Below are 11779 nucleotides of genomic sequence, written 5' to 3'. Positions count from 1 at the left end.
CCTGCACAACGACTGTATACAATCTTAAGCTAACGACTTTTCTTTACTCACCCTCAACCCCTTGCGGCAAGGCCGTCATGGCCCGTCGAAGGGTCGCTCCAGAAAACCGCATTCGAACTGCCCAGGCGTGTGAAAACTGCAAAAGACGAAAACAAAAAGTATGGACCTCCCCATCCTAAATCCCGCACCTGACCCCTGTCATCATGCATGTTTGTATAATATGAGTAGTCACGTGGTAGACTAACATTGAGCCATTGTTGCTACTTTTTTCAAAATAGTGCAATGGTGTATTCCCTTGTGCAAACTGCAGCAAGCGTCAAGTCCAATGTTTCTTTGTCGCCCCTGTGCCTGCCACTGGGGCGCTTCCAGATGCCTCAACGGAGCAGCGTAGCAATAGCAAAAAACGCAAGCTGGATGATGTGACTGGTCATACAGATTCACCGAATCGAACAGGAGAACTCTCAACGACACCTAGTGGTGTCAACCCTGACCAACCTCTCCACGGCGCTGCCCTTCTGGCTAATCTGACTGGCACTACTCACTATTCACCGGATCGAGCGCCAAGAGCATCGCAGAATATTTCTCAATTGCAGCATGAGCAACAGCAACTGAATCGGGATTCTTTGCTTAACATGAACACAGCAGTCTCGGCGCAAGCCGACCAGGCTGCAAGTGATGAGGCATCCGATGAGACCGATGAAGCCGAGCTACAGGGCATGTCACGAATGCTAGACGATGGCAAAGGAAGAATGCGTATGTCTCGGCCCCCGGAGAGAAACTAACCCGTGACTAACAAGTATGAAGTTTACATTGGAGACTCTGCTCCGTTATCGTATCTACAAACGATCCGCCAACTTGTTGGTAGCGTCATGGGGACCTCAATGTTTACAGTTGACCCACATCGACATAATATCCTCGAGGCATCGATGCAGGCACAGCCTCTTACGTTTCAGTATGCAATTACGCTTCCAGATCGCGAAGCTGCGTTGTATCTGGTAGACTCCTTCTTTACTAACGTAAGTAGCCCTATGTCTTCTGACTTGTGTCATTATTGACTATGCTAACATGAGAGACAGACGAAAGGAATGTTACATCTGTTCGATGAGCAAGTCTTCAAACAACGTGTTGAACGCACATATCAGAACCCCCTCGCAGCAGATCAGTCATGGATGTGCATTTTGTACCTTGTTTTCGCCGTGGGCCTCCAACTGCGGTGCGTTCCGGCTCAACCGTCACCAAAGGAAGCTGCAATCCTCAAAAGATTACTTTCCGACAACGTGGACCGCAGTGAGATGTTCTTTCTAGGTGCAAGGCATCTCAAAGACTCTGCCTCGGGGATTGAAGATGGTGATTTTGCATCCATTCAAGCCCTGCTGCTCATGACTTTGTATATGTTATCGGTGGGGAAGCGGAACACCGCCTGGGCTTATATTGGTACATTTCTCTGATGCCATATGGTAGACTTTTTGACTAACTCCTTCTAGGCATGGCTGTACGACTTGCATATGCGTTAGGATTGCATAGAGCCGAGACGCAACGAGTCTATGATGAGACGAACAAGCATTCGATGTCTCTGCCAAGGTGAGAACTTTACTCTTTGAAAAACCTCGTCCGCTTCATGATAGCTGATACAACTCAGAGTTCTCCTCTGGCGTAGCCTATACATTATGGATCGATTCCTAGCGTCCTGCCTTGGTCGGCCAACTTCAATTCAAGATGAAGAAATTTCCGAAGAGCTTTTCCCTCACAAAGACCGATTCACAACCTTGTCTCCAGGAGCCGTGGACAGCTTTGAATTCGAAGCTCTCTATTCTTCCGTACAAGCGGCCCAGATACATGGTAATATCTTGCATCAGATCTACCGATCACGTAAAGTGTCCTTAAAAATTGCGCGAAATGTCGCAGTTCAGATCCACGAGTGGACACAATCCCTGCCAGAGATTTTACAATGGCGTCCGACCCCCATGCCAGACGATAACCCCGGAAAAGCCATAGGTCAACTGCATGTGTGGATGACATATTTCCATACCATCATTCTCCTCACTCGACCGTTTTTACTACTCCACGTCAAGAAAATTATTGCTCAGGAACGCCGGAGACCCAACCCTCCTCCTTCTCATAAATCACCAGATGCATCGGAGACAGTTGCAAGTTCTCCTAGCGAGATTCGGGTAGCGGAAAATCCCGAACTTAAAAAGTACTCTGCTGCTTGTGTCAGATCCGCGACGCATATGATTCGTGCTGTGCAGACGATTCGTGTGAAAGGGTGCTTACCGAGGAGAAATCCTTTCATAATGTATGTTTCTCTCCTTTGCTTTTCAAACCGTTTCACTGAATCTCTTTTCTCATGCAATTTATAGAAACTGGATGTTCATCGCAGCCCTCATCGTATTGACGAATTCCTTCTTCAACGTCTACGAAAACCCCGAGAATGACTCAATCGCCCAAATGGCCATCTATCTACATCAACATTTTGCCGAATCCGATCTATTAGCAGCTCGTTACCTGCATATTCTCAAATCGTTCCAGAAAACCATTGCCGATCGTCGATCAATGAATGGTTTGTTAGAGACGACAAACAAGCCCTATCCGATGAAGGATCCAATTGAGGATCTGTTCTCAGGAAAGGCACACCTTTCTCAACGTCGCGGTCACACCAACAGCGGAAATACCGCTACTACCATGCCGCCCCCGGATCTAGCCACACAGCCGGCACAATTGCCGGTGTCATGGGATTGGCCCCCATCCGCTACTTTTTTGCCTCAGGTCAACAACGCGGCTGGAGATAGTACTCTGCCCAATATGGTCACTACAGCAGGCCTAGATCTATCTTCCATACCCGGATTATCTGGTGACCGCCACAACCAATTCGGGGATAATGTCGAGGGACTCGTTTTCCCGGGCGCAGAGGAACTTTTGGGTCCTGATCCGGGCCCCGTTCTTGAGGAGGTTATTCATTTCGATATGTTGTGGCCGCTTAATCAGGACACGGGGTTCTACTCTGGGAATATACCCATGTATGGGATGGATAGTTATTTGTAAATTGCTAAGCATGATAGTGTATATATGTGCCAACAAATGTGGATTCTTCTGTACAATGACACATGTATCAAACAAATTCTAATTATCTATGATTTTTGCACAGCAGCAGCAGCAGCCTGTTGAGCAGCAGTGTCCTATTCCTCAAGAATTAGCCCTAAACAACACACTCGTAACCAAGTGAGAAAGGGGGGAGGGAGGGCAAAACATACCAAATAAACCTGATAATACCTCATTCTGGGCCCTTCTAGTCCATCCTCAAACTCCGCCCTCGCAGCCCAGTCAATTTTCACATCTTTCCCCTCCGGGTCATGTTTCATGACATATGTCACGGTGCCATACAGCATCATATCATTATCTTGACCGAAAAAGATCTTGGCGACAACATGTTTGCGTGATAGGACTGATGTCCAGATGGATTTGCGGAATGCGAGTATATCTTTTTCCTAACGTCAGTCATGCGTCCTCCTAAAAGCGCATGGGAGGGGGAGGGGGGAGGGAGAAAAGAGAGAGAGGGAAGAATACCGTCGAATCCATCAGCCCTTTTCCCGCCCATGATCAAGGTCGCGGATTTCATGAAAAAGTTGGCATATTCGTCGTGGGCCGTTGGGTTGTCGCTTGTTGTGTAGAAAGAGGACATTAATGTTATCAGGGTAGATGCTCTTTCGCTGCTGATGGGGGAAGAGCCGGAGGAGGTAAGGCTTGTGGATTGGATGTTATGTGCCATTTTTTCTTCTTCTTCTTCTTCTTCTTCTTCTTCTTCTCCTCCTCCTTTTGGTTTTTCCGTTGTTGTGATTTTTGATGCTTTATATGCAGGGTGCAGATCTGGTTTGCCTGGTGGTCAAGAAGATGGCTGGTACATATATAAGTAGTGGAAGTGTGAGAGGAGAGTGAACCTTGGAAGTGATGATTGATTGATAATCAATCGTTGTTAGGTTGGATTGATATATATCACTAAGCAAGGATACCGCATATATAGCTTCAGGTGACATGTAGAGCCCTAATCGGCTAATTCGGGTTTCTTTGACTCCAAGGTCCCGATGTCAATCACTATCAGGCCAGATCAAGCGGGGTATGACGTACAGCCGATGCATTGGGTAATCGGATAATGTACCGAGTCTACATTATCATGTTAGGTAAGATACGAGATTCGACAGAACAGTTACCGTACCTAGGTATACGTAAATTCCAGTTGTTCTAGATGCCTTGATTTCTATCTCTATCAAAAACTAAGTGCTCTTCAAAACCGCACATCTTACCACGCATCAACCGACTCTAGCGAAAGAGCCTTCCTTTCTAAACTCGATAATCCTTGTCATCAACCTCAAAATCTTCCCAAACAGGTCTATCACTCCCATTCGGCCGACTGGCACGAACAAACCCATTATCTACACCCTCAATCTTCGTCACGGGTTTCACAACTTCAATTTCGTCACCGTACTTCTCCGAGAACCACTTCTCCGTATACGGCGACGATCTCGCAGGATCAGTGATGAACAAGTCCGGAAACCGTTTTCGAAGCATATGCAACGTCGTCGCCGATATCCTGTCGACGCTATCATGGTGTCGCAGCGCAAAAAATTCGGGTAATTGTTCCCTTCGTAGCTGCTCCTGTATCTCCGCGGAATACTGTCCGATTGCAAACAGTAAAAGATCGTATTGCATAAGTGAGGATGTGCAGTGGTAGGATCCTCCTGTTTTGGCGCGGTGGTAGAGCCCCGTCAACGCGGCGATGGCGCCCATGCAGCCTGTTCCATAATCCGAGATGGGGAAGGGAGGGACGACGGGTGTGTTGAGGCCCATGAATTGTCCCTGTGCCCATGCCACGCCGGTTACCTATATCAGGTTAGCCTTTTTAATCCAGTATTTGGGGGGGGAGAGTACGGGAAAAAAAAACATACACAGTCTGCAATCTGCTGCCATCCCGGCCGACCTGCCCATTCCCCCTTGTACCCAAAACAATTCTCATTGACGTAGACAATCCCCTTTCCTCGTTTCTCCGCCAATTCAGCCAATTTCTCGGGTCCATATCCCAGTTTTTCCAAAGCACCGGGTCGATATCCATCCACAAATACATCGACATCTGCCAACAACTTCTCAAACTTGACTCTTCCTTCAACAGTCTTCAAATCCAAATCAGCCGCATGTTTGGCCATGTTTCCATCAACTTGGAAAAATGGCACGTCACTTAGATTTGGGCTGGTGATTTTGAGGACATCTGCGCCGTATTCGGCGAGGATGCGGGTTATGGTTGGTCCGGCGATGATGCGGCAGAGTTCGAGGACTTTGATACCTTTGAGGATTTTGTGGTTGCCTTCTGGTGAGGAGGGGAATTTGGTAGGGGGTACGTTGCCTTTTAAGGGGGTGACGCTCCATGGTGACTCTTTTACGTTGGTTTGTCCCTGTAATTAGTTAGACTGCGTTCTGTTCTGGTTCTGGCAATTGATTGAGTGAGTGAGTGAGTGCTTACTTACATGGGGTGTTTGGATGAAATCTTCGTATTTATACGCCGTCACACCGGCCTGTCGCCTTTCCGCATTCATAGATTCCAGTTCTGCGGCCGTGAATGTCTGCACTCGCCCTTCGATAGCCTTGATGATCTCCTGATAATCAGTCAAATCTGGTCTATGCCCTTCCAGGCCTATCATGTTGAGTGTCGTAGTAGCCTCTAAGGAGCCGTGAATGTGGAAGAATTGTTCATCCTTGGTCTTGTAAAGGTTGGCAGACATTCTTCGATATCCATTTGATTGAGCAGCTAAGAGATCGGTATCTATCAAGAATTAATTTCCCCCCATTCTTCCTTGAAGAGAGAAATCAACGGTACCTTTGAGTTTCGCCTTAACACCGGGATCCAACTTCCCAAGACCACCGACTTTGGCCATATACGCCTGACAGGCGAAATACGTAGCTGCCTCCAAGCTAACCTCGACGGATCTTCTTTTCTGAGACAAATCTCCATATCGAAGATTCGCAATCTCTCCCGCTACCAAGCCTTCCACCGCCTTCAACGCGGCCAGAGTCTCTGTCTCCTTGAACGGGATGGGGAAATAGATTGAGTCGGTAGTCGAATGGAAAGAGACTGCATCCTGATTCTCGACTACCGCGTCCGGTAGATTTAGGGCTTGCGATTGTTTACACAAGAAGCCTAGGATACGTTGGGCCTCAGTGGTAGGAGAATAGGTTATGTTGGTTGAGCCCATTTTGGAATGGCATATATTTGTAGCTAATAAAATAAGCTAAAAATAAGAATCAATGACGGTACTTTTGACAATTGGATGAGTTGTTATATGGGAATTCTAAGGGTTATTTCTGGTGGTGGCATCTCTCGGATCCTGCGCCAAGAGCGATGGATTGCCCTCCTGGATCTGGGTTGCACATATTTCGGGACAATGGCCATAAAATTTACTGTATATAGTCAGATTTTGTATCTATTTCCGATGAATAGATAGCAGGTCTGGTGTATAGTGTATAGTGAATAGTATGATAAAGAGGGGAAGTTGATGTCGGATGCTGTTCAGGTGGAGATTTCGCCACTTCGTGTGACCACGTTCCGATTGCTGATGTTCCGGCCCGAAGACATCTCGATCAGTTGAACCGAGTAATCCTTGGGATACTTTGATGCTTTTAAAAGGAGGAATATTCCGTGAATTTCATTCCATTTCATTTCTGTTCGGGTTTGCCTACGAGTACGGAATGGCTTCGACTTGACTGTCCATGCAATAGGGCAAGAAAACCCCGTGATAGAGGCTTGAGGTCATGTTGTCCCGAATAGGAAGGAATGGGACGCGAAACCTTAGATTAGGGCTTTGATTATCGATCGACCGCACAATGAACTGACTGTGTTTCAGAGTTAGTACTAGGTCTTGATACCAAGACAGACGTTCGCTGTACGAGTCTCTCTTGGTTTTTCTCAGTCGAAGCCAACGAGCTCGTCTGTATCAGCTGAAAACGGCCAAAAAATGCGAAACGAAGCAAGACGTCATAGTCTCTACCGTTCCACTAGTTAGGCATCGAGGGTCATGCTAAAATTCCCAGAACTTGTCTGAGACATGGATGTAGTACGTAGTAAAGGAAGTGCCTGAAAATCGGTGGGCTAACTAAGTTAGTCGGTTCGAAATGAGGTAAAATTGTAATACGATAACTAACTAACCCAACGACAGGTCGATCCACGTGCCTGACAAAGCGTCGTCCTACGTAACTAGTAGACTCCTTACTTGTATGTACGTAGTAACTTGAGTTGTAAAGTTGTATGTAGCAAGCAGTTAGTGCGGGATAATTCTGGCTGGTGGCCACCCCTCTTCGCTGAGTTCGCTCCTCTTCACCCTGAAGTTGAGTCTCGCGTATCGCGGCCACACTGGCATGACGCTTATGCAAGTAATTATCGCACCGTTCTTATTCTCCCTGGGCAGGGTCGAGGTGTGGTGGGGAATGCACGAGAGGGTGCCCTAATTCGTCCGTTCAGAGACGAACCTCTTGTTCGCGCAGAGTAGTTACTCCGTAGCGTGGTGGCAGCACGAAGTTACGGAACCTAGGAGTAAAGTCAGTCACTCAGTAAGTATTCCGTGGGTAACAGAGTCAAGTCATCATCAAATCTCGACAATAAATGCCGCAGGTCAGGAATCTTCAATCCGGACGACGAGCGACGTGTGCATTGTGCAATGTCGCAATGTAATTCGCGTCCCTCTGGCGACGGCGGAGACCGGTATGATAGGACTCAAGAGAAACGCGCTGATAAGACTCAATCAAATCAGAGCCGGCCGCAGCGTGCGCATGACCGACGTTGTGGTGGACTGGGCCGACTGGCTGGGCTCAGGCTCCAAGGCACCAATCCACGCCCTCCCCGTCAAGCATCCTTCTCCATAGGACGAGACTGGCTACGAGGAACTGTAACTCGCTGCGCAGGTCGTCCGAAAGCACCCGCGCTGGCTTATCGCCAATCAAGACGGCCATGTGCCGCGAGACTCTGCTATTCTTGCTACTTCCACCAGCCATCCGCAACTACGTAGTATGGCCTGTTCTGTCTGTGTCTGTCTGGAACCGAGCCTGGGGCGATCCCATCAAAGACGGCCACGTCCAGCATGTGCGCCGTCCCTGCCCTTTCATTATCCCGACCAGGTTTGGCAGTGCGTAACGTACCGGTAACTCGCAGACCCTGAGACTCGCAAAGATCTCACCGAGCCAGGGAACACCGGGGTAAATTACCGTCTCGTACAGTACCGGCTCTCCGAGTTCGCCAGGTTGCCCCTTCGTCATTGCCCCCACCCCCGTACTTTTACCCAGTCCGTACGGTCACGTATTGATCTGTGTACGATCAGACTATGAGACTATGAGCAACTAGATAGTGCGCCTGCCTGATATAGCCCCATGGCCTCTCCTCTGCTTCCATCTCTCTCCCCTTTCTTTTTCTTCTTCCTTCCTCTTAATCACCAGCAAGAACAACGCTATAGCCACGATACTATATTCAACTGCTCTCGTTCCAGTCAGAAAATTCCTCTTTTCTTACTCGCCCGACCAGTTGTTTCCCTTAGTCGTCCGTCTTACCTCCGTTAGCGCGTCGCATCCGATCACAGTTTAGCAGCCTGCATCGATCGCTTCATCAAGTGACCCGGTTTCTGTCAACCGCCAGCTTATATATATATATATATATACTCATTTATCTCTCACGAGAGATAAATCAGATAGCAAATACAGAAGTCGCGACAGACGTGACGTGAGTTCTCTCTCCTGTCGCATCGCGCGTGTTCGCCCCTTATCTTACACACGGACTCCGAACACTGACTCATCCCCCCCCGGGATATACATCAGTTCTTTGCACCCATATTCAACGCGATCATGGCTCCTCAAATGGCTGTATCTAATATAGGTATGGCACTTGCTGCTAAATCCGCCTCTGTGGATATTCCGATCCCTCGTGATGCTGTCAAGGACAGCAGGGGCGCCTTCGCTGTCGCATCTGCTCGTCCAGGACAGCCGACTATGCTGCCTACTCCCCCCAACTCGATCTCTCCTACTCTCCCGCCTCACGGTTTTAAGAATAAGGCTCAGCACCATGTGGGCAACCTACCCTTCTCCCCTCCCGTCGCTCCCATGCACGTCGACTCGGATATCGATCTGCAGGATGCTGTCGACCATGCCAAAAGCCAGGACCATCATCCTCACGTGTCGACAAGTGCCCAGAATGTCGACAGCGTGGGTGCCATCACCCCGGCGATGTTGGCGAAGTACCATTTGCCCGATATCCTGCTCGCTCATGGCCCACTAGCCATCCGCCATGTCATGGGCCATTTGACAACCACTGTGCCAGGCTTTGCCGGCATTCCGCCCGCCAAGGCACGCAGATTGGTAGTCGGAGCCCTTGAAGGCCGCGGCAATGGTGGCGAAGGTGGCGGCGTTGATGAGAATATCATATTCGAGAAAGTCGGTTGGGGTCGCTGGGATGCTCGGCGAAGTGACCAGCCGCCCCGTGAACGGCAAGCTTCTAATTCATCTTATATTTCTACGTCGCCGCCATCCAGCTTTCCAAATACTGCTGGAGGAATGCAGATACCTCAGCATTCGCAATGGCGAACTACGAATAATCGACCGGCGTATGGAACCAGTGTAGCCGACTCGGCCATCTTCTCGCATTCCGATCTAGACTTTGGTGATCACGAAGCTGATAGGATGTCCCTGGACGGTGACGATATGCCTGAATACTGCTCTTCGTCCGATATGCCGGAAGACGCCATTCCAGATGACGAATGGGATGAAGGTGACGTCACCGACGAAGAAGACTGGGCTGGCATCGGTGCCGATGCCCTTCGTGCCCGATCCCTCAATGGAGGAGGGATTGTAAATACAAATCATCCTGTACATACACGAGTGCAGCGTCACCCTGGCGGTCCTGCACCATCCGCCCTGGCCAAGTCTGTTCCGGGCCGCATTACGATTCAACAGATGGGCTTTACATTGCCGGACGGCATTGGCGGCGATCACGAAGAACGCGCTGCAGTTGAAGCGCTCTTGCGTCTTGGCTCGATGTGAACTGTCCCTTTTATTTTCTTCTTTCTTTTATTTGGGTACATCGTCTGTCTTGGTTGATCTTGGGCAAGACAGATCGTTTCTTTTGTTTCTTCATGACGAGGGTGCAGGCCTCCTTCGGATAATATTTGTTTTATTCAACATACATTACGATACCATTGCTGGCCGCTTATCGCTCTTTTAGTTGGACTGGCGTTGGTACGATACATGATTTTAGTATATTTTGGGTTGGAATTGGATATCTGCCTAACAAAGGCACGGTGGCGTTTTGGGTTTTTTTGTTGGTTGGGATTATTGGCTTGATATGACCTTGAGCCTGCGCGAAAGCAAGCGTCGAATGCTCGGTCTGGATCTCACCTCTACATGCATATTTATTTGCCTATTGGTTCTCGTTAATACTTTATGACACCACATTGAACGGGGACGTGTCCCCAGTTTGATAATTGGTCTCAACTGATGCGTTTGCATGATTCAACATGAAACGATTGCAATAAAGACGGTTTCTACCCGTGGGAAAGCACTTTGATGAAAAAAAAAAAAAAAACTTGCGGTTGGTCATCTTGACTGTATTGAACTAGTCGCTTGTTTTGTGGATTTCCGTGCTCGTTTCTGTGCTACTTGGTCATCTTTATTGATAGTACTGGGTTACGTTTATCAGTTTATGACTGCATATCTTTATATATAAATATATAACTATATATTTACCTACGTTCAGCTATGGTCAACGCTCGAATAACAAGATTTTAATACAATCACTCTCTATTCTATTCATCCATCATTCGTAGAGCATACTATATGTAGATCCTACATATGTAACTACATGAGAGCATAATTTAAGTCTTCTTATTAACCATCTTCCACACCTCCTCCTCCGCTTCCGCCAATTTGTTTCCAGCCGACACCATCCACGACTTTGCCGTGTTGAGTATATCCTGGCCCATCGTCCCTTCCCATTCGCCTCCTCCTCCTCCTCCTCCTCCAAACGTTTCAAAAATACTGCTAGTAGTAGTATTCGACTGTTCGGGTTGGGACAGCGGCAATTCCGGCGCAGATCCAGCCGTGTACGTAGATGTGTTTGAGGTAGGGGGTTGATACGTCGACAAATACGGCGTGGAGGTTGAGTTCGGTATCGTCTGGTACTGCTGCTGCTGTTGAGGAGAAGGAGCGCAGTATGACGCTGGTTGGACTTGTTCGCCGACTTTGGGGGGTGGTGGGACCCCTGCGCCTGCACCTCTTGCTGGTGATGGTGATGATGATGTTGATGTTGATGATGATGAAGGGGCCCAAGGGGAGGTAGGGATAGGTCGGGAGCCGGGTTGCGGAGCAGGAGGCAAGGAGGCTGGATCCGTTGAGGTTGAGGGTGGATGTGTCCCTGTGGGTGTGTATAGTATATTTCCTGATGTACTTGTACTAGATGATGTAGATGTCGGCGCGGGCGTTGCAGGCGCGCCTGGTCTTGCTGCTGGGTAACTGCTGTCTCCTCCTATACTTGCTTTGGCAGGTGTCGCCGGCGCCGCCCATGCCGGCCGTTCATGCCTAGATTTCTCTTCAGAAACAGCATCTCTATCCTGTCGCGCTTGTTGTTCTTGGGCTTCACCTGTTGACGTCGGAGTCGGATTAGTCGCCGCCGAGTGAGGGTTTATAGGCGCCGACTTGAACGTGCGGATCGGTGGCATTTTCGCTATGATCTGTGTTCACAGTTCACTCCTAATAATGTGAT

At 48.7% G+C, this 11779-nt stretch overlaps 5 protein-coding genes across 5 annotated transcripts; 2 read left to right on the top strand and 3 right to left on the bottom strand.

The window, feature by feature from the left end:
- Positions 1–77: 77 nt before the first annotated feature.
- EYB26_000953 (uncharacterized protein) lies at positions 78–3042 on the top strand (the record flags this gene model as incomplete). The annotated part of the gene is made up of 7 exons (XM_054260266.1): positions 78–158; positions 279–753; positions 805–1016; positions 1077–1434; positions 1485–1581; positions 1640–2296; positions 2361–3042. The coding sequence occupies 7 exons, from the start codon at positions 78–80 to the stop codon at positions 3040–3042; spliced, it is 2562 nt and encodes an 853-aa protein (XP_054116241.1).
- An 86-nt stretch (positions 3043–3128) lies between these two features.
- EYB26_000952 (uncharacterized protein) lies at positions 3129–3766 on the bottom strand (the record flags this gene model as incomplete). Its single annotated transcript, XM_054260265.1, has 3 exons — positions 3129–3176; positions 3252–3478; positions 3565–3766. The coding sequence occupies 3 exons, from the start codon at positions 3764–3766 to the stop codon at positions 3129–3131; spliced, it is 477 nt and encodes a 158-aa protein (XP_054116240.1).
- A 569-nt stretch (positions 3767–4335) lies between these two features.
- On the bottom strand, positions 4336–6239 carry EYB26_000951 (uncharacterized protein; the record flags this gene model as incomplete). Its single annotated transcript, XM_054260264.1, has 4 exons — positions 4336–4875; positions 4941–5441; positions 5514–5809; positions 5864–6239. 4 exons carry the CDS (start codon positions 6237–6239, stop codon positions 4336–4338), a joined length of 1713 nt encoding a protein of 570 aa, XP_054116239.1.
- Positions 6240–8871: 2632 nt separating this feature from the next.
- On the top strand, positions 8872–10062 carry EYB26_000950 (uncharacterized protein; the record flags this gene model as incomplete). Its single annotated transcript, XM_054260263.1, has 1 exon — positions 8872–10062. One exon carries the CDS (start codon positions 8872–8874, stop codon positions 10060–10062), a length of 1191 nt encoding a protein of 396 aa, XP_054116238.1.
- An 830-nt stretch (positions 10063–10892) lies between these two features.
- EYB26_000949 (uncharacterized protein) lies at positions 10893–11735 on the bottom strand (the record flags this gene model as incomplete). Its single annotated transcript, XM_054260262.1, has 1 exon — positions 10893–11735. The coding sequence occupies one exon, from the start codon at positions 11733–11735 to the stop codon at positions 10893–10895; it is 843 nt and encodes a 280-aa protein (XP_054116237.1).
- Between the last annotated feature and the right edge of the window lie 44 nt (positions 11736–11779).

Source organism: Talaromyces marneffei, chromosome 1 (genome assembly GCF_009556855.1).
Source record: "Talaromyces marneffei chromosome 1, complete sequence".
In the NCBI taxonomy this organism is placed as follows: Eukaryota; Fungi; Ascomycota; class Eurotiomycetes; order Eurotiales; family Trichocomaceae; genus Talaromyces; species Talaromyces marneffei.
Note: the sequence above shows the minus strand (reverse complement) of the source record. Positions and strands in the feature narration are given on the sequence as shown.